Genomic DNA, 25681 nt, shown 5'->3' with positions numbered 1-25681 from the left:
TGAGGCGAGCGAGACGGTGCGTGTGGACACAGAGAAGTCTTCAACACGTTTATCGATAAGTTATTCTTTCATCCAAAGGTCAGCTCCATAAGGCTCTTTTAGTAGCCGTCAGACATTGTACCACCGAGCAGCCTCCACCGAGCAAAATGTACACAGCCCAGAACGCTGGTTTATGAAACAGTGTATTCAAGACACTGTCTTGTTTTAGTCATTGTTGATACAATGCACACATATGTCTATGGATCGCGGTTCCCATAGAGACGGAGGCATATAGATCAAGACATTAGTGAAGCGGGTACTGAGTGAAAGGCGAGCCCGAGTTTGAGATGCGCAGTCTCTTGCATGGATGGTCTCGGCTGGACAGAAACTTGCCGAGCCTGTGAGCTCCGAACCCTATGCACGACAAATGAAGAAAGTTCGTACGATTGCGAGACCTTCGCGACCGCTGTGTACGTACTGCCTCGTCACTGTCTTTGAGCTGCCTCACAACTGTTCCGCGACTGCCTCGCGACCGTCTCGCAGCCGTCCATACATTGCTACACCACTTGCAGATCGTGGGCAAATCCAGAGCTATTGTTTTTTAACTAGTACCTTCTAATGAGTCATAACCTTGAGAGGGTTAATATTGTTTTGGCATCGTTTGACGCCGCGATCTCGGTCTTCGTTCGTCCATTTGCTGTGTCATCTCTGTCATGAACTTCTCCACGACGCATTCTTTTGGTTTCTGACAGCTGTAGTGTCTTGATTCTTGGTGAAGCAGCGCCAGCTTGGGGTTTGAATTCGCTAGGGACCAAAGACTTGCTCGGCGTGAGATAACTCGGCTTGCCTGGGCCTCTTCCTCTGCAGCACGGTGGTCTTGACGTCCATCATGGTGTTCGGTGGTGGGATCATGGTCACGCGAGCCGGTGTCGAAGATCGCTTGGCTTATCGCGGCCGATTGTATCCTTCGTCCCTTGCTCGTTCACCTTAAAATGACACAACGCCCTTGTTGATCGCACCACTGTCCTCGAGCGGCGTCGCTCCATCCATTCCGCTTTGCTACTCCGTACTTGGCGTGCCACATCCATGCAAGTGCCTTCAGCGCATACAAGGATGATAGACCGCGGCGCATTGCGGGGATAACAATCCCAAGTGGGGCACTGAAATCGTGCTATATCACAATTCACAAGTCGATGTTATCTCTCGACAGTGCTGGGACGTATCATGAGCGCGCCAACACACTTTTCTAGGCTAAACTTGGGGCTCAGGCTCGGTATCGAGCTGCCCGACGAAGGCCGCGACAGCGCAGGCTTCTTGAAGTGCGAGTAGACGCTCGTGGGTGTATCAATGGCCGCAAGGTCCAGCATATAAGTTTCGTCCATGGCCGACGGATCGCGGTATGTCATAGCACCCGGCAGCGGCACGGGAATCGTAGGGACTAGGCACCTTGGTGGTATCCATACATCTAAATTCACGCCTACCGAGGATGCCGCCGTTGGTGCCTTGCAGCAGCACTTTCTTGCGCTTCTTGAGCTTCTTCTTGTGCTTGCCTTTTTCTTTTCTTGGTTTTCGTGTCTTGGTCTTCTTGGGGCGGTACAGTTCCGGTTCGTTGTTGGGTGGGATCGGGTTGTTCGCTGCGTCCGACACGTCCGAGTCGACGTCCTGTGCATTGGCGTCGTCGTCGTCATGCTGCTTCATCGCATCCAGCTACATATTTTTGTCAATACAATCACACAGTATATATGGTCGCACCAAGCACTCGCAGTCGTTGAGGAGACCAGGGTCCCATGTGATGGTCGGTTCCTCCGGATCGTCGTTGTCATGTCTTCGACGCGGGGATGGCCGACATCTCGCGGTGGGTCCGGTGTTGGCATGACCGGCACGCTGCCGACCGATGGACCGGAACTCTCAATTGCGTGTAGCTCGTAGTAGACAAGGAGACTTTGACACCACGTCGCGCCCATGGCCTCGAGGTCCGCAATCGACATTTGGGTGTCCTTTTTGGCGCCAAAATCGGGGCCGCAGAACGACGCTTCGAGCGTGTAGCTGTTGATGACACCGAGCTCTTGGTGCACGACGACGCGCGCTGTATTGAGCTTGGACGCCTGCACTTTAAAATTACAGTGGGAAAACGAAAACAAGTCGCTTTGCTTGGCCTAGGGCAACGCATTTGATACCGTAAATCAAGATAAAAATCGAACGCACGACGATCATGGGAAACACGCGCGGGTCGTCTTTCGCGTGCATTTTAAGCACCGCCTTGCCCCGTCGACTCGACTTGTAGCAGCCGTACGTAAAGATGTTGCGCTGGATGCTATGGCCGTGGAGGTCGCAGTAGATCGCTACACGCGGCGGCCCGCTCGGCTGTGGCCGCTGGAAGCTCGAAATGAGCCGCTTGAGGTGAAAGATAGTGGGAAAGAGCTTCTCGACCGGGTACGCCCACTTGCGGTTGAGATCCCAGCCTAGTATAGTAGTATATTTATTAGAACAGACAATATGATCACATTTCGGCGAGGAACCTGCAAGGCTCACGCGCGTGTTGCCGTTGATGACGCCGTCCGGGTTGAGCATCGGAGCGATTTTGAAGATAAAATGCCGTCGCAATACGACCGCACCGTACACCGCGCTCGTCAGGTAGTCGAGAATGCCTTTCATCATAAAGCTGCTGTTCGACTCGCCCGGGTGCACGCGGGCCGATATGACAATCACTAGCTCAAACTATCGCATGTGGTGCCATGACAACGGCACGGCTACCTCGACGCGCATCAAGCGGGAGGCCGCCCTCTTTGGCCGGCGACGTGATGGTCAGCAGGTCGCAGGAATTACCGGCAAGCGTTTGACAGAGTTCGGTGCGACGACAGACGGCCGATCGCACCGGGTCGCTCTCGAGCGCGTCCAAATAGTCCAGTAAATCTACAAAAATCGAAAAAATACGCCATGGGCATGCAATAAGCGATAGCTACCGGTGTACGTGTACGGGTGAATGCATGCAAAGTAGACGCAGTCGGAGGCATTAGCAAATACGAAGCTAAAGCGGAGCGTGTTGGAGCCTTCTTGGCGCTCGGACGCGTCGTAGCGCACGTGGAAGCCGCCATGGACCCACCCGGTCCCATGTGCCGCTGCCGCAACCTCCGAGTAGACGACCGGCTGCAGTCCCGATTGGTACAACGCGCCGCTTTTCGCGAGGTTGACGATCGCGAACCGGTACTCGACGCCGACGACCATATTGGTCACTTGAAAGTAAAACCACTGGCGGTACGCGCTGTTGTTGATGTCAGGGTGCACATAGAGGTCGTACTCGTGGTCTACAAGCGCGCGAGCATGAGGTGCACGTTATGCTCTCGAGACGTACAAGACTCGTCGCGCGTGCGGTGGTTTTGATACCGAACGCGGTCGGCGCGCAGGAGGTTCCCGCTCTCAAAAACAGAATCAAAGCGGAGCGTCGACGGCGCCTCGCTGTGCTTGAGCGCCGGCTCGTAGTAGTTGTACACGGTCGTGATCGACGTCGTCTCGTCGTCGTCGCCGTCATCGTCGTCATTCTCGTCGTCGTCATTGGCCGCTTCCTTGAGAATGGGCTCGGGCTCGGACGGGCTCGAGTGCACATGCCGGACAACGCGCAGCCGCGACGGCCGCGATGGGCATCCCGTCTTGGGCACCTTGGCCTCCGCGGGCAGCTTGTAGAGCGGCAGTGGCGACGGGATCACCTTCTCGGGCGAGAGCTGCCGGAGCTTGCTCATGGCGCCCGAAACCGATGCGCCGTTGCAACACTAATTCCAGAACAAGACGGCGTGGACGGTATATTAGTGGTAATAAGGTTACTCGACAACGCAGGCAAGAACGTCGTCTACTGCAGTCGGCGCTTGAGGTACTCGTTCTCTTCTTCGAGCTGTACGAGCTTGGGCGCGATCTTCGAGTCAAACTCCTCGATCGACTGCTTGAGCTGCGAATTCTCGGTCCGGAGACGGTTGATTTCTTCGTGGAGCATCGCATTGTTATCCATTTGCCGCTCGAGCGCATTTTTGGCTTCCAAGAGACCTTCTTCTAGCTCGAGCTGCTTGCAGTGGGCCACGTCTGCGGCTTCCTGCATCACGCGCTGGCAGTCGTCCATAGCCGCTCGACCTCCATCTCCTTGACCGCAATCTCTTGGCGCTTCTGCTCGAGGGACCGCTCGTACGTCTCAATCTGCGACTGGCCGTGAATCGCTTGGTTCTGGTGGTTGTGCAGCTGGGCTTCGTTCGCGCTCAAAAGCGACTGCAGACGCGCAATCTCTGCTTGGTCCGACGCCGACGATTGCGCCGTCTCCTGCAGCGTGCGCAGCTTCTCTTGCTCGTTCAAAAGCTCCGTAATGACCTCTTCGTCAAGCTTGCGCTGCTTCTCGAGCGACTTCATCGTCGCTGCTTGCTCCCTAGAACAGCATGAGATGTCCGCCCAAAAAGGACACGTGTTCATCATCGTACAAGAGCTCGTTCCGCAGCTTGGCAATGTTGACGTCCATGTCCATACGGCTCGCCATGAGGTTCTCTTGGGCCGAGGGCTGGCGCTTCTTGTTGCCACGGGGGCTCGATGGGTCGCTGAGCCTACGCCCGTCGTCAGCACCCGGGGTGCGTGGCTGGCGGTACATCTTTTGCAGTCGCTGAATCTGCTGCTGCATCTCAGTGCGATGCTGCCGTTCCATCTTGAGCGCCTAATGAGCCATGTTTCGCATGCAGTATCGAGATGGCAGTGCGCGTACGTGTTCGTAGTAGGTGCCCGACCGCTTTGTCTCTTCCTCCTCGGTGAACGTGCGCATGTACTGGCTGATGGGCCCGTACTCGAGCCATTGGTTCGTCTCGTCGCTGAAGAGGCGCGCCTTGCACACGTAGCACGTGTTGGGCTGGAGGCCCTTGATCGTCATGGGCGACCCCGTCGCCTCCACCTCGGTCCACGAGTAGTACACGTAGCCATACTCGCTGTACGCCTATGGCCTCCATGATGAGCCTGCCATGCCCATGGCATGTCTACCAGCTGGAACTTGGCGGCCGCAGGCAGCACGGCCACGGTCAAGGACACGTTCGTCTTGCTCACGACTTCGACGCGGGGCTGCATGCGGAAATCTCGGAACTGGCAGCGAGAAGGACCCTCGTCGCACACATTCTATTTCCTTCGCTGATTTTCAGCCAATCAAGGGCAGTATCTTAAAAATATCGAGCCAATCGGCGGCGATGTCGAGACGCTGCGTATCAAGCAGCACGTGGCGCTCTATCAACTCCAACGGTATTTCGGCACGAAACATCACGCGCGACCAAGTGCGTCCAGCATCGCCGAGGCGCCCAAGCTGCGAGTTGCGACGAGCCTGGTCGACGACTTGAACGACACGGAGGAAGCGGATGAATGCGAAATGGGCCGTCACTTCAACACGTGGAAACCTCGTGTAGTAGGAAGTGCGAGCCTGTTGGCATCACGGGAGCCACGAGGGCGCTCACGTGATCAATAATGCTATGCTGGCTACTTGTTGCCGATGTGGCTTCAACGCAGGGGATCGGGGCTGGCGCCTGGCTGACGCAACTCGGCAGAAGTCGACGAGAAATTGAACCGCCTTGCGCAGCCGAGAACCTGATCCGATGCGCGCGGTGGTTGTACGGTACGGCGACGTAACGCAGGACGAGGCTGGGGCAAGACTGAGAGGGCAAGCTCGGCGCTTGACCATCCTGGAATGGAAACTTCGATTTCGAGGGCCCAGACCTAGCTTCGAACTTCGACGCTCCACTAGCCGTTTGATATCTTGGTGGTCATGATGGCGTCGACGCCGTTGCAGGACGCACCGATCGCAACCCACCGTGTGTACGTGGGCGAGATGCCGGCATGGCTGCTCAACGAGAGCGCGATGATGCGCCACTTTGGCACCTACGGCCTCGTTGTCTCCGTCTCGTTCGAGCACGACCCGATGAGCTTTGATGCCAAAGGCTTCGGCTTCCTCGAATTCGCTACTCGCCAAATCGCCGAAGACGCCGTCGCCGCCATCAACAAGGCCAGTGGCATCCAAGGCGAAGACGATACCACTGCCATGTTTGCTCGCATGGCCTTTGCGCGCGGTCAACTGCTGCTGCCCGAGAGCGCACTCGCCGCGCCGCAGTTCCACCACACCGTCACGTCCCAGCGCTTCAGCCAAATGCCCGACGAGGAGGACGAGGACGAAATGTTTCTGCGCGGCTTCTCGCAGCGGTCGACGGGGCGACAGCACTCGTTCTTGTCGCGCTGAGCGACACGCTTTCATGTACATTAGCACCACCACCTGCGACAACGCGACGCCACGACGAACAACGATATCTATATTTTCAATCGTACAAGGCTCTTGCTGTGTGTCCCAATAAGATGTCCTATACAGATGCAGTACCATTGCCCGATCGTTTACCAGCGCGCAATGCGCGACCGGTTGGGCATGTCCCACGGGAACGGGCGACCGGGCACCGGCGGCGTGCCATTGGCCTCATACTCGGCAATGATCTCGGCCTGGAACGGCTCCCACTCCATGCGCACCAAGTGGGTGTCTTCACCGAGCGCTTCAATGAGGCTATCGCGAGCAGCAAACGTCGTCGACATGGCCGAGCGCGTGCCCGTCGGGTCGTACGCCAAGACAGCGGGGTTCTTGTTGCCCGGGCTGCCCATGAAGGTGTCAGCAGGCAGCTCCGCCGGCGGCGCGATCGCAAGCGACGGGTGGATGCCAACTTCGGCCTTGTTCCACTTCTTGAAGCGGCGCACATCACGCGTGTAGTACTGCGTGCTGTAGACGTTCTTCTTGGAGCCCGTGGACGGCACGTGGGCCTCTTCCTTGTGGCTCGTCGGCGCCGGGTAGCGGAAACTCTGCTCCGCCGTGGGCGACTGGTACGCCTGCTGCGTGCCCGAGGCCACGACGAAGACGAGCTTCTCGCGGAGCTTCTGGCGCAGCTCGGGCGAAAGATACGACTCGATCTTCCACGGCTTGTACGGGACCCACTTGCTCATTTTCACGGCCACCGCTTCGAAAATGACGGCCCACAGCCAGCCACAAACAGTCAGTTGGAATTTAATTTTCGGCCCCATTTGTCATGGCACCATGTATTTTATATTATGCATCAATATATTGTATTTGATAGATCATAATGTAATTTTAAAAAGAGGTGCGTGAAAATGGGATGTAATGTACATTAAAATAGAGAAGCAATATACCGCATTTTAATGCAAATGCGCGCCGCTTGGAGTTGACCGCAAGGGAAAGCAACACCATTTAGATTTGTACTTGTAATGAAATAGTGTTGTATCAGAACGCGGCTGAAGTCCATAGCGATCCAGGATCTGCCACCAGCCTCGATGCGTCACAGGAAGGGTCGCACAGCACATAGAGATAGGCCTCTTGTGTACTATTTGCGTGGTTTGCAGTGAATGCATGAAAAATGCTACCATCCGAATGCGACCAACGTGCACTTGCCTAGACTATTCAAATTTTGGTCCCACCCCCCACGATCGATACCTTCTGTATGGACCAGCACCCCACTGTGGGTGGGCCCCGGGGTGGTACCCAGTCGCCAAGATCGCCATGTGATGTGCAATCCGATTCGATGATGCATCCGGCCGACGTCAGCTGGGCTGATCCAGCTGAGGCAAGGGTCGACGTCAAGCGTGGGCGACGCCGCTCTTGGTTCTGCAATGTCACGCTGCGCATATTCGAGCCATGGAAGTTCCTTGCATTGCGCAGCATAGATACGCCAAGACGACCGTCTGCGACTTGCGCGCCAACTCTAGTCAAGCAGCGAAATGATGTGCCGGGCCTCAAATGTACAGCGAAATAGAATGCATTCTTTTGATAACTTAATAATGGACAGAACGCGTGCTCACGACGCGTGGAGCGGCTCCGAGGACCAGAAGGCTTGCTCGAGGCGGCTCAATTGCGCGTACATGGCGAGCACGATGTGGGGCGCGACGCCGTCCGTCGACTCGGCGAGGTGCGTTGTGTACCAGTGGTACTTTCGCACGTAGCCGACAAACTTCTTGCTCACGCGCATCGGGTGGCACCGGAGGAGCTCCGAGACGAACTTGCGCATGCTCATGGTGCCCGGGAGCGGCAAGACGCCGGTCTTGAACGCTTCGATCATCGCGTTCGCGTACTCTTCCTCTTCCTTGGACCAGCGGCCGGTGCGGACGCCGTCGAGGCTCGAGTAGTCGGACGAGCACGCCTTCTTGATACTATGGTGGTCGTCCGACTCGTCGTCGGTCGGCGACGCGTCGTCTTGGCGGCTAAAGAGCTCGGGCGGGAACGCGCCATGCTGCAGCACATACTCCCAGACCGACGTCGTGTGCGGCGAGACGTCTTGGAGGAGGTACGCCATCGAGTACTTCTCGCTGCACATGGGCTGTTCGACCATCATGCTTGTCGTCTTGCTTGTGCGAGGCTTCAGAAATCCCAAAATGCTGCCTCTCGCCGCGCCGCCCGCAGCTGCAGCTGAAGGCGAACACACGGCGCTCAAGGCTACCAGCATGCGTTTCATTGGAGTAGAAGCCACGGTCGGGCGCTTTGATTGGCTACAATTTTGAACACCTCTGGACTTACTTGAAAGATGTGGGGAATTGACCTGCCTCCACACTGGCACCAGCAAGCAACTCGTTGAATGTGCCCAGCCCCGCAAATAACTAATGCTGTCCCGAACTTCGTCGTCTGGCGCGACCGAGAAGGCGGCCTACTGATATGCGTCCAGCGACCGCTTCACAAGCGTGTCGTGCACGAGCCAGGAGCGAACCCGCGAGTAATTCGTGGCCATCAATCAGCCCACGGAAGCTCTTTCATGGCGCCGCCTCAACAACATAATAGTACGGACTTGGTACATTCGTTTTGCAGACTTGGTGTACTGTGCGCGTTGGACAAGACGGATGCGGCAGGCTGGACGCGTCGTGTATGTGGCCAGGTCCGAGCTACTTGCTACTCCACATGTACCGTGACATCGAGTTGCCGACCGAGGGGCGCACGGCGGCGGCGGCTACTGTGGCAATGGTGGCGTGCACATGCAGTCGCTGTCAGCGATGTCCCTGTACTTCAAGACGCGGGTTTCGGACCAGTGGGATTGGTCACGGCCATTTATGGGCCACGGCAACTTCAATAAGTTCCGTCAGCAAGGCAGGTGTCATGTGCACTGTACAGCATACGAGGTCAGTCGCGCCTGGAGCACGATCTGAAGTCTAGCTTCCGGATCAAAATGCACCGACCACACTTCGCATTACTGCGCAAACCCATCGCGCGCTTTTCAAAACATCCGCGGATCGTGTAGCTACTTATTCAACGACGCACGTGCAGAAGCGCAAGGCTCAACGGCAACGTGCTCACGTCTACAAGCGACTCCAAGCTCGACGCGACGACACCGCGGGCGCCTGCGACCGAGAACCGGATGCCTTGGGCGCATAAGCGCTCGGCCACCGTCGCGAGCACTTGCAGCGACGTGGCGTCGACGTCGTAGAGGTAGCTCGCGTCCAGCACGACGAAATGACGGCCCGGGTGCAGTACGACTTGCGAAAGCAGAAACTGCGACACAAACTCGGCGTTGCCAAAGTAGAGCGATCCCTCGACGCGGACCAAGATGGCGTCGTCGGGCACGCGCGCGCTCAGCTCGTTGTGAAGGCTCAAGTCGACGATATGGCCGTCCTCGGTCTCACCGAGGAGACACACGTTCGGGCGCTTGGTCTTGATCATGACGGCGAGGAGCGAGCACCCAATGGAGCTGAAAAGGCCCGGTAGGATCCCAAGGCCGATCGTGAGCACGAACGAGAGGATCCAGACGACGAATTCGTCGCGCTTGGCGGTATACAGCCACGTCGCCTCGTGCGTCTCGATAAGCCAGTAGCCAGCGACAATGATGATGGCCGCGAGGCTCGCTTTGGGTAGAAAATGGAGCGCGTTGGTGAGGAAGAGCAGCACAAACAGCACGAGCGCGACGGTCACAAAGGACGCGAGCTGCGTGCGTGCGCTCTGCACGTTGACCGCCGTCCGGGACATACCCCCCGTCGGTGGCATGACTTGGAAGAAGGCCCCGATGGCGGAGGCGAAGCCGAGGCCGAGGAGCTCTTGGTTGGCATCAATGTCATAGTTGCCGCGCACCGCGAGCCGCTTGGCCATCGCGATACTCGTCGAGTAGACAATGACCGCGATCGTCGCGGCTTGCAAAAACACGTCGGAAAAGTTGACCGACGTGATGATGTGCTCGCTGTACCCGTACCACGGCAGCACTGGCGACGGAAGACCTTGGGGTACATGGCCCGTGACCTTGACGCGCGTCTCGCCAATGAGGTACCCCGCGAGGATGCCAAACACACAGATGAAGAGCGGGCCGAGGTCGAGGCATGTCTTGAGTACAAAAATCACAACCTTGTACGCCTTGGACGACGACGCAGTGCGCAGCGGCAACGCCTCGCGGCTATCGCTGGGCATAGACGGGACGTGCTCCATGGAAGCAAAGTCCGAGTCGGTAAGCGAAAAGCCCCACGTCCGGTGCGACGCGAGCGGCGCCGAGGTCTCATGCAGCGGTTGGAACGCGCGCGGGGACTCGAGTAGCTCGTTGAGCTTTGGCGCGTCGACCCAGTGCGCCTTGGCGTACTTGAAGAGCGAGAGCACGATGATCGAGACAAGACCAATGCCAAACGAGATGGCGTTGGCGTCGCCGAGATGCGTGCACACGCGGTAGAGCGTCTCGAGCGGGTACGACGACGTTGGCAACGTCAGCTGGAACCACGTCGGCAGCTGCGAGATCATGATGAGGACGCCGCCGCCAGAGAGGAAGCCGCCCATGACAGGTCGAGAGAAGAAGTCGGCGATCACGCCGAGCTGGAGGCACCCGAGCACCATGTTGATGGCGCCAATCAGAAACGAGAGGAAAATGCCCACCGCGATGCGCTCAGCGGCGGTCGGGATCGTCTGGAGGTACGTGCCGACCATGAGACTCACTTCGGCGCCGTTCGCGACCGAGAGGACGCGGGACGTCCCAAAGATCGTGTAGAGCGCCGGCGTCATCGCCGCCGTGTAGAGGCCATACTGCGGCGGCACGTTCATGACGTTGGCGAGCGAGATCTCTTGCGGCACGATCATCATGGCCACGGTCACGCCAGCGATCAAGTCGAACTTGAGGTCGCGCTTAACATCATACGCGGGCACCCACTCTAGCAGCGGGAAGCGCCGCGACCACCGAGACGGCGCCATGCGACCTGTCGAATGGCACTGCTTGGCGCTGCGCCCGCCATCTGGCCAAATCCGTTGTCGGTATCCGGATGATTGGGATTTCCCAGCACTGCCGACCAGCTTGACTGCCGACGGTTGGATGTTGGACGGGCATGCACGCGCCGCGGTGTGCAACGCGCTTCAAGGCCCGCCTGTTTACTCAGGTGTCTCGTGCGCCAGCCTTGCATACGCATCGCGGCGAGACAAACATTCAAGGTGAAGTGCGTCTGCGTTGGAATGCAGTCGAAGATAGCTCGGCTTTACGTTAATTGATGAGCCATCAGGCTTTGGCGCTCGCGACGATCCACGACGGTCTCTGCTTCTCGCTATGACTGAGCTGCGTATTGGCATCGCCTCCGCCTCGTCAGACAAGTTGCCGGCCACAGCTGCCGGCCGCCAGGAGCTCTACGCGAACAAGTGGAGGTCACCGCTGTCAAGCACAACGGAGGACGTGGTGCGCGAGGCTGTATCGGGAACTCGTCCGAGCATTGGCACGTTCTTGGAGTGTCCTTGTGGAACGACGATCCAAGATCTTGACGCGCTGATGACCATCTGTCAGCTCAGGAGAGGCTACTGATTGGTTGATTGAGAATTCATGGAGCCAATCATGCGTCGGTATATCTCAGAGTCACAACTGGCAATCCTTCTTTTTGGACTCGATTGGAGGCTCCAGGGCCGAGCTCCGCGGAGAACACTTTACGTGCCTGGTTGTAGCAAGCATACAAGGAATGGGTGAATTGCCTTGCACAGTACCGTATAGTGGTCGTAGCTTTTCTTATGATAGGCGATGATAGTGGTTGCCGCCGGCAAGTAGTAGTGATATTGGCGAGAAACCAAGCGATCCCCTTTGCGGAGTCGATACGCCCGCACGTTTCCAATTTGTATGAAACATTTACGAAAAGGTGTCTTTCTGAAGAGCTCCCATCGTTAATATGTACCGGTATGATAACCACTTCATCGATTTGGAAGTTCAACGTAGCAGTTCGCCTTTCCAGGCGTGATAGCCTGGTCGCTGCAAACTCGGGTTGCTCAGCTCTTCGTTCACTTCGCCTTTGTCCTCGCTCAACCCAGTGCAGTATGGTCCAGCTGTCGCACCGCCTCAAAACGCTCTTCCCGCTGCTGCAGTGGGTGCCAACGTACAACATCAAGCGCGACCTCAAGTTCGACTTGATTGCTGGCGTGACCGTGGCCATGATGATCGTGCCGCAAGAGATCTCGCTCGCCAACGTCATGGCCGTGCCCGCGCAGTATGGCCTCTACACAGCGGCGGTCACACCGCTCTTGTACACGATCTTTGGCACGTCCCGCGTCCTTTCGGTCGCGAACGGCTCGGAAGTAAGCCTTATGGTGGGCACGTACCTCCAGACGATCCCCGACATGAAGGAGCGCGTCGCCGTTGGCATTCTCATCTCATTTCTCGTCGGGTGCATCAACTTTGCCCTTGGCTGCCTCCAGCTCGGCGTCGTCGCCGACTTCTTCTCGCGGCCCGTCATGGGCGGCTTCCTCTCGGCCGGTGGCATCCTCATCATGGTCGCGCAGTTCCCAACGTGGCTCCAGCTGTCGCTGCCGACGCACGCGTACCCGCTCCAGACGATCTACGAGATCTTCCACAACTTCAACAAGATCAACTGGATCTCGTGCACAATCGGAGTCCTCTCGATGCTCGTGCTCTCGTTCTTCAAGTACGCCAAGAAGCACCTCGTCGAGGCGCCCAAGCTCGCCGAGCTCCTTGACGGTCCCAGTATCACGCAGCCTGTCACGACGCCGCGTGAGCAGTGGGGCTTCTCGCTCAACGAAGGCGACTACGCGACGATGGAAGAAGATCACGCAAATCCGACCGAGAAGAATCGACTCGGCAAGATGCCAAGCATGCAAGCAGGCAAGACCAAAGCCGTCCTCCTCTTTCTCTTGCGTACGCTGCTCGACCTCGGCCCGCTCGTCATTTGTTTTTTCGGTATCCTTGCCGGGTACCTCATCGGCGAGAAACGCGTCAAGGTCACGGGCCATGTGCCCCAGGGCATGCCCGACATCGTGCTGCCGTGGTATGGCTACAGCGACAATTTGATCAAGACCGACAGCTTTGGCCACATCTTCCTCCAAGCTGCAACCATGGCGCTCGTCGTCTACTCGACCAGCGTCGCGATCGCCAAGCGGCTCGCGGTGCGCGGCAACTATGACATTCATTCGAACCAAGAGTTGCTTGGCCTCGGCTTCGCCTCCGCTGTCGGTGCCTTCTTCCAGGTCATGCCACCGACGGGGGGTATGTCCCGCACGGCGGTCAACGTCCAGAGCGCCAAGACGCAGCTCGCGTCGTTCATCACCGTCTCATTAGTGATCCTCGTGCTTCTCTTCTTGACCGATGCCCTGTACTACCTCCCGAAGGCGAGCCTCGCGTCGATCATCATTGTCGCTGGCTTTTGGCTGATTGAGATCGACGAGGCCAAGTGGCTCTTCAAGGCCAAGCGCGACGAGTTCTACGTCTGGATGCTGTCGTTCGTGCTCACGGTGGGTCTTGGCATCCTCCCGGGTCTCTTTGGCTCGATCGCGTGCTCGCTCCTTGCCGTCATGATCAAGACGAAGCGCCCCGTGGTCTGCCTCCTCGGCCTCAACGCCGATGGCCACTACGTCGACACAAGCGTGCACCCTGAGGCCGTCATGCCCAACGATGCACTGGTCGTGCGCGTCGAGGGCTCGCTGTACTTTGGCAACGCCGAGTTCCTCTCGCAGTACATTATGACGCAGCTCGTCTTGCATGCTGGCCGGCGCCTCGTCGTCCTCGACACGACGTTCCTCCATGATATCGACGCCACTTCGATCCAGACGTTTGAGATCCTTGAGGAGCGCCTCACGCACTTGGATGCGACTGTCTCGTTTGCCAACGCGCGCGGCCAAGCAGCGAGCATCCTCTCAACAAGCGGCCTCTGCAAGATCGAGCCGTCGCAATCGCTCGACCAAGTGCTCCTCGCGCTGCGTCGAGACAATAGCTAAGTTTCTCGGTTGACACGAATGTATTGATTTTCATATATTTCCGATCGACTGCTTGGATTAATGGTTTCGCAGGACAGGAGAATTCTCATGTTTCCTGGATAAAAACTGGTTAGCGCTCGCACGTTAGTATGACACTAGCAAGGCTAGACCCATGAGTATATCAAAGCAGTTCACATGTATTTCTAAAGCAGTTTACTTCTGCGGACTCTGGATGCTAGGTAGCCATTGATAGTGCGGCCAGTGCATTGGTTTGTGCCAATCCCTACCCCTAAACACGGGAACCTGGCTGTCGTGGGTGAACTGGTCATGAGCTGCGCGGCTTTCGACGCTACCACCAGATGTAATACCACAATAATGGTTTACCGGTGCTAGTCGATGCCGAGTCGTTCTCGCTGCTCTCACGCAGGACTACGTTGGTGCACACAGTCTACCTGGCACAGTCTTTTCCTGTACACACTGAGTTGAAGCGGAGCCCGTCGGTCTGTTGTCTCGTCTATTGTGTAGCGGCAACCATTGGCGGGCGTGGCCGACGAACGCTCGCGTCGCCAAGCGGGAGCTCGTTGGAAGCCGAGTGAATGCGCCATGTGGTTGCATCCAAAGGGCACATTGAACCAAAAGAACGTTCTGCTCGCAAAAATAATATTCTTACGATCGAAAAACACTTGCGATTTGTAAGCAAATTAAAACACGACACGCGAGCGTATCTTTTCAAAGTGCATTTTGCCGAAAGAAGACGAAGATCACACGATGAGTGGACTGCGCGTGATTGCCCCGAGCGACGTCCGCGCGTTCGCGTACGACCCGGTCGAGCCCCAGGCCCTCGAACAGGCCCGCGCCATCGTCAACGACGTGCGCGCGCGCGGCCTCGACGCGGTCCGCGACCACGCGCTCCGCCTCGGCGACATCCCGTCGCAGAACGCGCCCATCTTGTACTCGCGCAAGGAGATGCAGGCGGCGTTCGACGCGCTGCCCGTGGCCGAGCAGCAGCTTCTGCAGCGCACGAAGCAGCGCATCGAAGTCTTCGCCCAAGCCCAACGCGCGTCGATCCAGAGCTTTGCCCGTGACATTCCTGGCGGCCAAGCTGGCCAAGACGTGTCGCCCATGCAAGTCGCAGGCTGCTACGCCCCTGGGGGCCGCGTACGATGAAAGCTACAGCATGCGTCCTTTGTCTCATCTTGACTCGATAGTACCCGCTGCCGTCGTCGGTGCTCATGACGGCCGTCACGGCACGCGTGGCTGGTGTGGCCACGGTCATCGTCGCCTCGCCGCGCCCAGCCCCCGCGACGCTAGCAGCCGCCTACATCTCGAACGCCGACGCGCTCCTCGCGGTGGGCGGCGCGCAAGCGATCGCGACGCTCGCGTACGGCATTGACGGCGTCCCGCCTTGCGACATCATCGTCGGCCCCGGCAACAAGTACACACGACTGCTCGCCACCGCGTCCGCTCATCTCGTGGTGACGTAGGTGGGTCACAGCAGCCAAGTCGCTCGTGTACGGCAAGTGCGCCATTGACATGCTCGCGGGTCCGTCCGAGTGCCTCGTTGTGGCCGACGAAGCGGGCCTCGCGCACGCCGCGACGATCGCCGCCGACCTCCTCGCGCAGGCCGAGCACGACACGGCGGCAGTCCCGATCCTCGTTACAACGTCGCAAGCTGTCGTGGATGCTGTCAACGCAGAGATTGCATCGCAGCTCGCCGTGCTCCCGACCGGTGCGACGGCGGCTGTGAGTGTCGGAAAGGGCTTTGCCGTGCTGTGCCCGACCCTCGAGGCCGCTGTCGAGGCCGCCAACATCCTCGCGGCCGAGCACGTCGAGATCATTTGCACCGACAGCACCGCTGTCGCCAAGCGCATTGTGCACTACGGGTACGAGAGTGAGTGGTATCCGACGACGGTGGCTCATGATATGTACTAGCGGTTTGTTTATTGGCGCGCGTGCGGCCGAGGTCCTCGGCGACTACGGCGTCGGGCCCAACCACGTGCTCCCGACGGGCGGCACGGCGCGCTACACGGGCGGTCTCTCGGTGCACACGTTCCTCCGCATTCGCACGTGGATGCGAATTGACGACGCGGCGCAGTCGCAGGAGCTCGTCCGCGACGCCGTCGCCCTTGCGCGCATCGAAGGCCTCGAAGGCCACGCCCGCGCCGCCGAGAAGCGACTGGTGTAATCGTTTAACAACAAGTAATGATCTGTAGTCTTATTTCATGTCGACAGTAAGCGCTACGGCGCGGCGTGGACCGGCGTCGTCCACGGCCACAGCTGGTGCACGGTCGCGGCCTCGCGCGGAAAGACATAGCTCAGCACTGCTGCGACGTTGATGCCGTACTCGCGCTCGGCGACGAGCAGCAAGAGACCCAAGAAGACCGCGTACACGCACTTGTCGGCGATCGCCATGTAGTTGGTGCGGGTGGCGGTTGGGCGAGGAGGCGTTGCGCGCTGCGCCGCCGCCAGCGCCGACTGGATCTCGGCCTCTTGCAGGCCGAGGAGGGCCTGAATCTTCTCGACGCGGGCTGCAGCCGCGCTGCGTTCGTCCGCGTCTGCAGCTTGCAGCGGCGGCGCTGGCAAGCAGCGCTTGTCGTCGTCGTCGGGTGTGGGAACGGAGGGCGACGCGTCGCGCTGCAAAGCGTCCGGCGTGTACTCGAAGGGCTCGCCAGGATACAGCGTGAGGAGACTAATGAGCACGAGGCCAATCGCGACGCCGACGCCCAAGCTCGTCCACGTCTCGCTGCCATAGTGCTCCATGGCGCCGGTTCGCAAGATACCAACCTGGCCATGCTGCTGCTTTATCCGGATAGATCCGGGTCATTTGCACTGTCTTCCTCGATGAACGACTGCGCCCGGTGGTACGAGCGGCTCGCCAACTCGCAGCCGCTGGACGTGACCAGCCTCCTTCGGCTGCTGGCGATGGCCAAGGAGCACCTCGCCAACCAGCCGACCTTGCTGGACCTCCCGGCGCCCATCACGATCTGCGGCGACATCCACGGCCAGTTTGCCGACCTCCTCACGCTCATGTCGCTCGACATTGGCCAGCGCATGCTCTTCCTCGGCGACTTTGTTGACCGCGGGTCCCATAGCGTCGAGACCATCAGCTTCCTCCTCGTGCGCATGGTACACGCATCGATCCCTGCGCTCGCCATGGCTAAACATGCATCCTCTGCAGGTGCGCTTTCCCGACTCGACGTTCCTCATCCGCGGCAACCACGAGTCGCGCCAAACGACATCCGTGTACGGCTTCCAGACCGAGTGCAGTAAGAAATACGACGGCGACCAGCGCGTCTACAAGGCCTTTATGGACGTCTTCGACTACCTTCCCTTGGGTACGTCCACTCGCCCTTCCCAGGAGCGAAACCTCTCACATCACCATTACCTCTAGGCGCGATTGTCAACAAGCAGCTCATGGCCATCCATGGCGGTCTAAGCCCCGCGATCCATTACGTCGACCAGATCCGCATGATCAACCGCGTGATGGAAATCCCGTCCGACGGCCCCTTTGCGGGTGCGCATCCGCATCTCACGCGGTGAATCTCATGGAACGTGGTAGATCTGGTCTGGTCCGACCCGGAACCCAAGAGCAACGGCTTCCACCTCTCGCCGCGCGGCGCGGGCTACATGTTTGGCGCCGACATTGTCGAAAAGTTCCTGCACATCAACGACCTCCAGCACATTAGCCGCGCCCACCAGCTCTGCATGGAAGGCTACCAAGTGCTTTTCCGGGACACGTTTTCCACGATCTGGTCGGCGCCCAACTACTGCTACCGGTACTATTGCACATAGTCCTCTCTGCACTCTTCACCGTGCTGCCATGTAGCTTTGGCAACCTCGCATCCGTCATGTGCGTCGACGACAACCTCGAGGTACAGACTGCAGTCATCACCAACGTCCGATGCAACCTCTCAGTTCGTAGCGTACGTTCAAGATCTTCCAAGCCGCCGGCGCCACGACGCACCCCAACCTCAACGAGATGCAGCCGTCGTCCACGGACGTGGTCGATGCGGGGTACTTTACCTAGCTAGCTGTTTCAAAGACAACGCGAGCGAAACCAACGACATGAACGCATTCGACTACCGCCGGGCCTTCTTGGCTTTCTTGCTGCTACTGCTGCTCAGTCCCTTGAGGCTCCGGAGCTTGGTCTTCATGACCTTGGCCATCTCGACCGCGTCGTGGTGCACGAGCGAGTCCTTGTGGTTGTAGCGCTGCGCGTTCTCAAACATGAGCCGAAAGTCGGCTTCGATCGCATCGAACGACGTGTACGCGCCGCTGGAAATGCGCGCGTCAATCGTCATGAGGTCCATGGGCGTCGACACAATCGTGTAGTAGTCCCTATCGCATCCATCGTTGCGGCAAAGACTTGCAGCCACAAGAACGACGTACGGGTAGTCTTCGGCCGACGGCTTTTCCAGAAACAAAAAGTGACGCAGCCGACCGGACCCGTCCTTGGCCCGCAACACGGCATCGTACAACTGACGCAGTTTGTCGGTCGAGACAAGCGGGGCATCTGCCACGTCGGTCTTGGGCTTCTTTGCGGCCGGCTGCATGATGTTGTCCGCGTCCACCGCGTCGCCGCCGTCTTCGAGAATGCGATGGAACTGGGCCTCCGACATGTCTCGGTACGAGATTTCCTTGCGCTTGCGCTTGACGTCGTCAAAGAGGAGGCCGACGCCGTCGTCGTCGGCGGCGTCCTGCGACTTTTGCACCTCGGCGGCTTCGGCGGCCTTGAGCCACTGCGGCACGTCGGCCATGCCCATGAGCCGATTGAACGGACTCCCAAATGTCTTGGCCTCGCGGAGGATGCGCTCGTTGTCCATGCGGTGGTACTGCGCGAGCTCTTCGTCCGTGAGCGCCATGATCGAGTTGAGCTCGTCGTTGTCCATGACCATGGCCTCGTCATCCCCAGCGTCCTCGCTCTCCATCTTGATGAGCGACTCGAGCATCGCGCGACGGTCCGCCTCCTTGGACTTGGCGTGGAACTTGCCGGCCTCGACGACGAGGTTGTTCATGTTCATCTTCTCGGTCGCGCGGCTCAGGATCTTTTCTTCGATCGGCGAGTTGGTCACGAGCCGAAACACGCGCACTTCGTTCTTTTGCCTACGAGATTGATGGCTCGTATCAAGTTGATACAAAACAGAGACCAGGACGCACCCGATGCGGTGCGCGCGGTCCTGCGCTTGCGCGTCCATCGCGGGGTTCCAATCGCTGTCGAAGATGATGACCGTGTCGGCCGTCGCGAGGTTGAGCCCGAGGCCGCCCGCGCGCGTACTCAGCAAAAAGATAAAGTACGGCGAGTCGGGCGCGTTGAACATAAACATGCGCTGCTCGCGCTCGTCCGCACTCGTCGAGCCGTCAAGGCGCAGGTACCGAAACCTACAAAGAGCAAATGTGGCAATCTCTCGAAAAGAGGAGCCAACCCGCGGTAGTTGAAGTAGTCTTCGAGCACGTGCATGAGCTGCGTCATTTGCGAAAACATGAGCACGCGGTGCCCGGCGGCGTGAAGCTTGGGCAACATGCGGTCGAGGAGCTCGAATTTGCCCGCCGACCGCACAATGTCAAAGTCGATTGGGTAGCCCTGGGTCTGGAAGAGGTACGGGTGGTTGCACACTTTTCGCAGCTGCATGAGGATGTTGCTCAGGCCCTTTGCAGTAAACGACGACTTGGCCTTCTCGGTCGACGACGACGCTTCCATGAGGAGGGACCCGCCTTCCTGGATGCGCCGGTACATGATCTTCTGCCAGCCGGAGAGCTCGCAGCGAATGACGCGCTCGACCTTATCGGGCAGCTGGTCGAGCACCGAGCTCTTGACGCGCCGGAGGAGGAACGGACGCAGCACTTGGTGCAATCGGTTGATGATGAGCATGCGTTCTTCGTCCGAGAGCTCGTTGTTCTCGCCCGTGCCCGTAAAGTGCGAGAAGGGCTTGCTGAACCACTGCTCAAAGTTGTCCACCGACTCGAAGATCGTCGGCAGCAAAAATTGAGCAGCGCCCAGAGCTCGGGCAGCGAGTTCTGAAGCGGCGTCCCCGTAAGCAGCAGGCGGTTCCGGGACGTGTAAAGCGACCCGAGTGTCATTGCAAACTTACTCTGCGCGTTCTTCATGCGGTGGCCTTCGTCGACAATGATGTACTGCCAGTCGTACTTGCGCAGCACGTGCTTGTCCTTCATGATGTACTCGTACGTCGTCAGAAGCACATTGAACTGGACGCTCGCCATCTCGAGCCGGTAAATGTCCTTGCGCGCCTGCGGATGCCCTACCATCCCGTTGGCCACAACGATTCTTTCAAGGTATCAACAACCTTTGTAGACGACGAGCGTAATGTCGGGCGCCCACTTGCGAAACTCGTTGACCCAGTTGGAGAGCGTCGAGAGCGGCACGACGACGAGGAACGGGCCGTGGTTGTGCTTGAACTCCATGATGTACGTCACGAGCGAGATGGACTGGATCGTTTTCCCGAGCCCTAGACCACATATTATGTCCTCCTGTCGTACGATCGAAAGACAATTTTACCCATTTCATCGGCCAAAATGCCGTTGAGGCGGTTGTCGTAGAGCGACACCATCCACTGCAAACCGCGCAGCTGGTACTCTTTGAGGTCGCCGCCCACAAGCATTTGTGGCTGCCGCGGCATCTCGCTGTTGACAGCAATGCCGAGGTAGTCGAGTTCGTCGTCGACGTCGGCCGCGTCATCGCCCGTCGGCGTCGGTGCAACCAGCCCATGCTTCTCGCGATGGCCGCGCACGAGCTCGCGGATGCTGTCGAGGTACGTGTTGGTTTGCGACAATAAATACGTCAAGCGCTCGTTCTTGGCTTCGGCGACGAGCTTGGAGTAGGCCGCCATGTCGTTGGCCTTGAGCGCCTTGAGACGCAGCTTCTCCTGACGGTCTTCCTCCCGCTCGGCGCGGTTGGCCTTGGCGTCGACGTGGGCCTTGGCGCCGCGCGAGACTTTCGCGAGCGACGAGACGCGCGCCTTGTGGAAGGCCGAGAACTCGCGCGCGTGGTTCAAGACCGTGCGCAGGTACACGTTCCGCGCCGCGCGCCGCTTCTTCTCGTTCGAGAGGCTCTTCATGCGGCGCTCCCGCTCCGACGGGTCGTACAAAGCAAGCATCGGGCGCTTGCGCTTGAAGAAGGTCCGGTCGACGTGGACGGGGTCGCCGAGCTGCGCCAGTTGCACATGGTACGCCAAGACCATTTGTTCGCGGAGCTGTGCCTGGAGGCCTCGCAAGCCTGTGGGAAGAGTCGGCGCGTCGTCCTTGTCGTCGAGCTCGTGGACGATGCATGACGAGAGCGCTTCTTGGGGCACGTACACGATTTCGCGGTCGCCACGGGCCCATGCAAGTGTGACATCGACGGTCGGCCGCGTAACATCAATAATCTCTGGAAGCGTGATCGCAGACGCAATTGTGGGCGTCGGTGGCGGCGTAACGAGCACAGGCGCAGGTACCTCGGGGATGACGGCGGTCGCGGCCGCCGCCGCCGAAACGTCTTTTGCGAGGAGCTCGTCCATGGTTCGGCTGAGTGCTTTGAACGTGCGGATTTGCTGGTGGAGGTGTGTGAGCTGCTTCTCGGTGAAGATGAGCGGCTTGGGCTCCGTGCGCGGCGCGGCCACTACCGCCTTGGCCTTGCCCTTGGCTTCGCTGGCCGGCGCTTGGCGGGCGTCCGTGAGGCGCTGCTGCTGCGCGCGTAGGATCGTCACGATCTGGTGGTAGCGCGGGTCGCTCGTCCGGCCTTCGTCACGCATGCGCACGGCCATCGCCATGAGCTGGCGCAGGTCCGTCGTCGACTCCATCGCGGTTCAAAATCCCAACGCGCGATATCCAACTCGACCCAAGTGTCCGACTTGCACGCAAACTTTTAAGGCCGTGGAGAAACGGCGCATCTGATTGGACAAAAATCGGTCTTTTTCCGATTTTCACAGGTGTCCAGGCAACCATCGGAGCAGTGCAACGCATGACGACGCCCCGCGGGGCGAGGATGACAACGTTACCGGCCAGCGCCTGTACGCACTACGCTAGGCCTAAGAAAGCGCAGGTGCCATGGACAGCGAGGCGGCTGTAGCTGGCGGTCATGAACTGGACGCACACCGACGGCTCATGGAGCTACAAGCATGATGGCCACTTGCCCAATGCTGGTGCACGTATGAGCATGGCAGCCAACGATAATAGCTGCCAGCAATTCCAGTGCCGACACCGCGTGCGAGATGGATGCTATCGCCAGCGATCCTTGTTTCGATCGTGAATGGTAGTCCAAGCGCAACGTTAGTCGTGTTGAGGCTGCGCGCTGGGCCTTGAATCGTCACTGCGAGGGTCAAGTGCAGGCGTGTCACGGGCAGTACGACTCGCGGCTTGCAGGCAATGGCGCATGCTTGGCATGGCTCGTCGGTGAGCACGTTTACGTCCTCGACATCTAGGTACCACCAAGTTGCACGCAGCACTCCAAGGCTCGCGCGCGATCATCGTTGCCAGCCATGGCGACATGACGCGAAGGAGGCCGAAGCTCGGCGATTCTGCGGTCACATTGCACTTCGAACTTCGTTGGGACTTTCTCGAAAAGGGCGATCTTCGAAGCTTTCCATACAAACGCGAAGATGGGTCTCGAAGTTCGAAGGCGCGGAGCGCGCAGGAGCCACCCTTTCATTTTGCATCCGCCACTGACCAGCATGCTTTCCCGCCTCTCGTCGCTCCGCGCCCTCCGCACGGCCATGCCCGTCCGCGCCTTCTCGTCGGACCTCTCGTCGCTCCTCGCGCGCGAGCTCGCGGAGGAGAAGGCCAACTGCTTTGTCGGCGAAGAGCTCGAGACGCTGCGCGAGAAGGTGCTCAAGCACTTCAAGATCACCGACACGCCGGGCAACGTGGGCATTACGCTCAAGAGCAAGACCGCCAACGAGATCATTGACATCAACTTCAACGTGCAGGACGTTGCCGAGCCCGAGGCCGGCGAGTACGAGGACGAAGAAGAGGAGGCCGAGGGCGACTACGAGGGCGACGAGGAGGACGACGTCTTGCCGAGCATCCGCTTCACGGCGCGCATTGTCAAGAACAACGAAGCGCTCATCTTTGACTGCGTCGCGAGCTCCATCTTGACGATCGACAGCGTCATGCACCTCGAAGAGAACGCCGATGAAGTCGACAACTCGGCGTACCATGGCCCGCGCTTCATCGACCTCGAGAACGACGTGCAGGAAGCCTTTGCCGACTACCTCAACGAACGCCACATCAATGACGACTTGGCCAACTTTATCATGGAGTACGCCGACCTCAAGGAGCAGAAGGAGTACGTCACGTTCTTGGAGAACGTCCAAAAGTTCACGGCCGAATAAACCATCTTATCAATTCAGTCTATACTACTACTACGTCATTATTGTGCTTTGACCACCAAGCTGCTGCGTTGCACTACCAAGTCTGCTGTCCGTGGCCAGTTTCGCCTGGCTGGATTTCAATCCAGAGACTACGCAAATCACGTCGACGACCTCGAGTTGCGCGGGGAGCGGCGGTGATGCGCTGCGTGTCGTCCATACGCAGGTAAACTGAATGACATGTTGATACGTGTTGATCCAGGTGTGGCTACGAACAAAGTTGCGGCTGGTTCATGGCTTCAAGGCTAGTGTAGCATCAACCACCAGCGATGGCATTGCAGATCACCAACTCAAAAGGCAAATGATCGATCGAAGTGTGGCAACAGATTGGCTGAAACGGCCAGCCATCGCACGCCGGTGCTGCCACGTCATGACGTTCGGGCCACACAAGCACGCAAATATCATGTCTCGACCCATCAAGACGACAGCTCTCTCATTACGTCGTCTTACATCATGCCACCGAGCAAGGTCTGGAGCTTGGCCGCCACGGCGGGGTTCGACATGTGCCGCATCGCCGCCTGCGGGCCGCCCGCGTCCATGTCACGGAAAAAATCAGCCATGACGGGGTCGCCACGCATAGCGTTCACCTAGTTGGTTGAATATCCTCCGTCGCTGTCCACTGAGACGGCAAGGACCATACCTGCGGGTTCGTCCGGAACGACTCCATCATCTCGGGCGTGAGCATCGAGCTGAGGTCCGGCATGCCACCAGCACCAGCACCAGCGCCGCCGCCGCCGCCCATGGCACCCATCATCTGGCTCATCATCGCCGGGTTCTGCATCATGTTCTGGGCCATCGACATCATCTGCGGGTTCTGCATCATCTGCGCCGCCATCTGCTGCATCGCGGGGTTGCTCATGAGGCCTGCGAGGCCGCCGGCACCGCCGGCACCGCCCATCAAGCCCGCCAGCGCACTCAGGTCGGGCATACCGCCGGGCATACCACCGGCCGCAGGAGCCTCGCGCGTCGTCGGCTAGCACGAGAGGTTGGCGTCTTGGCGTCTAAGTGTAAGTGTAATGGATGTACCTGAAGACGCTGCTTCTTGCTCTTGGCCTCGGTGAGACCGGCCTTGCACGCAGCATTGGTCGGGTCCACTTCAAGGCCGCGCTGGTAGGCGTCGACTGCAGCATCAAAGTCCTCGAGCTGGATGTACGCCGAACCGAGACGCGAGTAGGCCTTGCCATAGTTGGGCTGTGCCACGAAGTGATGAGCCTAAAGATTCTAGCATCCTAGAACGTACGTTGATGGCAATGGCCTTTTCGCACGACGCCACAACTTCCTCGTACTCCTCCAAGTACATTTGGGCCGCGCCAAGGTTCGAGTAGTAGATGTGCGAGTTGGGACCGTCGGCCGAGAACGAGATCGCTTGCTTGTAGAGGTCCGCGGCCTTGGCGTAGTCCTTGGCCGTCAGCGCCGCGTTGCCGCTCGCCTTGAGCTCCTCGGCCTTGGCCTCCTTCTGCTCCTTGGAGAGCGTCGGCTTGGCATCGAACTTTTCCTTGAACTTGCCGAGCGCCTTTTGGTAGAGCTGGTTGTACTCTACGTGCGTGCGCTTGAGCCGACATGTGCATGCAAGGCGCGTGGGACATACCTGGCGTGCCCTTTTGGACGCCCGCGAAGAAGCCCTTGGCCTCGAGCTTCGAGACCCACTTTTGCCACAGTGCCGGGTCTACAGAACAGCGTCGCCTTTTAGCGCATGCATGTCGTCGAATGCAACGTACTCGCGGCGATGACCGGGTCTTCCGGCGCGATAGGCGTCGCAGCTTCCAACGTAATGTGGAGCGCCTTACAGCCAGCGGCAAAGATGTCGGCAAACTGATGCTGGCCAAGGCCAAGCGCCTGCTTCGTCGACGCGCTCGCAGGGTCGACATTGAACGCCTCCCTACAACCCACCAAGGTCAACGCCACGTCGCTTCGCCGGATCGTGCTTACTTGAGGCACTGCACGCCCACCTCGACGTTTTCCGAGTCGTAGTTGGACTTGGCGGCCAGCGACGCCAAGTACTCGAGCGCGCTGAAGATACCTGCTTGCTCGATTGACGCCATCCTCTTGGTAAAAAGTGCTTTGACCTTCCAGTCGTCACGCCCCAGACGAGAAGTCTGAAATAGAGTTATTTTTCTATTTAGTGTACACAACGTTGCAGTCATGACCCTACTTGTAGAGTCTT

At 58.8% G+C, this 25681-nt stretch overlaps 13 protein-coding genes across 13 annotated transcripts; 5 read left to right on the top strand and 8 right to left on the bottom strand.

The window, feature by feature from the left end:
- Window positions 1-1148: 1148 nt before the first annotated feature.
- Window positions 1149-3716, bottom strand: SPRG_01883 (hypothetical protein; the record flags this gene model as incomplete). The annotated part of the gene is made up of 8 exons (XM_012340449.1): window positions 1149-1417; window positions 1461-1686; window positions 1732-2135; window positions 2185-2441; window positions 2499-2687; window positions 2734-2892; window positions 2943-3284; window positions 3332-3716. The coding sequence occupies 7 exons, from the start codon at window positions 3714-3716 to the stop codon at window positions 1674-1676; spliced, it is 1749 nt and encodes a 582-aa protein (XP_012195839.1). The 3' UTR covers window positions 1149-1417; window positions 1461-1673.
- A 34-nt stretch (window positions 3717-3750) lies between these two features.
- On the bottom strand, window positions 3751-5116 carry SPRG_01882 (hypothetical protein). Its single transcript, XM_012340448.1, has 5 exons — window positions 4981-5116; window positions 4712-4936; window positions 4599-4663; window positions 4437-4556; window positions 3751-4384 (listed from the first exon to the last, which is right to left on the bottom strand). Exons 1-5 carry the CDS (start codon window positions 5062-5064, stop codon window positions 4066-4068), a joined length of 813 nt encoding a protein of 270 aa, XP_012195838.1. The 5' UTR covers window positions 5065-5116; the 3' UTR covers window positions 3751-4065.
- Window positions 5117-5726: 610 nt separating this feature from the next.
- SPRG_01881 (hypothetical protein) lies at window positions 5727-6380 on the top strand. Its single transcript, XM_012340447.1, has one exon. It carries the CDS (start codon window positions 5750-5752, stop codon window positions 6215-6217), a length of 468 nt encoding a protein of 155 aa, XP_012195837.1. The 5' UTR covers window positions 5727-5749; the 3' UTR covers window positions 6218-6380.
- Window positions 6267-6983, bottom strand: SPRG_01880 (hypothetical protein). The gene has a single exon (XM_012340446.1). It carries the CDS (start codon window positions 6958-6960, stop codon window positions 6367-6369), a length of 594 nt encoding a protein of 197 aa, XP_012195836.1. The 5' UTR covers window positions 6961-6983; the 3' UTR covers window positions 6267-6366.
- A 786-nt stretch (window positions 6984-7769) lies between these two features.
- SPRG_01879 (hypothetical protein) lies at window positions 7770-8447 on the bottom strand. The gene has a single exon (XM_012340445.1). The coding sequence runs from the start codon at window positions 8358-8360 to the stop codon at window positions 7827-7829; it is 534 nt and encodes a 177-aa protein (XP_012195835.1). The 5' UTR covers window positions 8361-8447; the 3' UTR covers window positions 7770-7826.
- Window positions 8448-9242: 795 nt separating this feature from the next.
- SPRG_01878 (hypothetical protein) lies at window positions 9243-11173 on the bottom strand (the record flags this gene model as incomplete). The annotated part of the gene is made up of 1 exon (XM_012340444.1): window positions 9243-11173. One exon carries the CDS (start codon window positions 11171-11173, stop codon window positions 9263-9265), a length of 1911 nt encoding a protein of 636 aa, XP_012195834.1. The 3' UTR covers window positions 9243-9262.
- Window positions 11174-12159: 986 nt separating this feature from the next.
- Window positions 12160-14216, top strand: SPRG_01877 (hypothetical protein). The gene has a single exon (XM_012340443.1). The coding sequence runs from the start codon at window positions 12269-12271 to the stop codon at window positions 14177-14179; it is 1911 nt and encodes a 636-aa protein (XP_012195833.1). The 5' UTR covers window positions 12160-12268; the 3' UTR covers window positions 14180-14216.
- Window positions 14217-14890: 674 nt separating this feature from the next.
- SPRG_01876 (histidinol dehydrogenase) lies at window positions 14891-16376 on the top strand. The gene is made up of 4 exons (XM_012340442.1): window positions 14891-15316; window positions 15367-15593; window positions 15643-16041; window positions 16091-16376. Exons 1-4 carry the CDS (start codon window positions 14927-14929, stop codon window positions 16341-16343), a joined length of 1269 nt encoding a protein of 422 aa, XP_012195832.1. The 5' UTR covers window positions 14891-14926; the 3' UTR covers window positions 16344-16376.
- SPRG_01875 (hypothetical protein) lies at window positions 16340-16958 on the bottom strand. Its single transcript, XM_012340441.1, has one exon. The coding sequence runs from the start codon at window positions 16916-16918 to the stop codon at window positions 16397-16399; it is 522 nt and encodes a 173-aa protein (XP_012195831.1). The 5' UTR covers window positions 16919-16958; the 3' UTR covers window positions 16340-16396.
- Window positions 16959-16999: 41 nt separating this feature from the next.
- On the top strand, window positions 17000-18238 carry SPRG_01874 (hypothetical protein; the record flags this gene model as incomplete). The annotated part of the gene is made up of 6 exons (XM_012340440.1): window positions 17000-17284; window positions 17337-17493; window positions 17550-17672; window positions 17718-17934; window positions 17985-18030; window positions 18081-18238. The coding sequence occupies 6 exons, from the start codon at window positions 17000-17002 to the stop codon at window positions 18183-18185; spliced, it is 933 nt and encodes a 310-aa protein (XP_012195830.1). The 3' UTR covers window positions 18186-18238.
- SPRG_01873 (hypothetical protein) lies at window positions 18238-22002 on the bottom strand (the record flags this gene model as incomplete). Its single annotated transcript, XM_012340439.1, has 7 exons — window positions 20673-22002; window positions 20461-20622; window positions 20115-20415; window positions 19582-20088; window positions 19316-19537; window positions 18548-19261; window positions 18238-18496 (listed from the first exon to the last, which is right to left on the bottom strand). The coding sequence occupies exons 1-7, from the start codon at window positions 21949-21951 to the stop codon at window positions 18238-18240; spliced, it is 3444 nt and encodes a 1147-aa protein (XP_012195829.1). The 5' UTR covers window positions 21952-22002.
- Window positions 22003-22802: 800 nt separating this feature from the next.
- Window positions 22803-23519, top strand: SPRG_01872 (hypothetical protein). The gene has a single exon (XM_012340438.1). The coding sequence runs from the start codon at window positions 22822-22824 to the stop codon at window positions 23479-23481; it is 660 nt and encodes a 219-aa protein (XP_012195828.1). The 5' UTR covers window positions 22803-22821; the 3' UTR covers window positions 23482-23519.
- Window positions 23520-23875: 356 nt separating this feature from the next.
- On the bottom strand, window positions 23876-25579 carry SPRG_01871 (hypothetical protein). The gene is made up of 7 exons (XM_012340437.1): window positions 25447-25579; window positions 25236-25396; window positions 25106-25183; window positions 24758-25053; window positions 24544-24708; window positions 24158-24490; window positions 23876-24104 (listed from the first exon to the last, which is right to left on the bottom strand). Exons 1-7 carry the CDS (start codon window positions 25557-25559, stop codon window positions 23964-23966), a joined length of 1287 nt encoding a protein of 428 aa, XP_012195827.1. The 5' UTR covers window positions 25560-25579; the 3' UTR covers window positions 23876-23963.
- Window positions 25580-25681: the final 102 nt, after the last annotated feature.

The sequence above is a fragment of the Saprolegnia parasitica genome (assembly GCF_000151545.1).
Source record: "Saprolegnia parasitica CBS 223.65 unplaced genomic scaffold supercont2.5, whole genome shotgun sequence".
NCBI classification, from domain to species: domain Eukaryota; phylum Oomycota; class Saprolegniomycetes; order Saprolegniales; family Saprolegniaceae; genus Saprolegnia; species Saprolegnia parasitica.
Note: the sequence above shows the minus strand (reverse complement) of the source record. Positions and strands in the feature narration are given on the sequence as shown.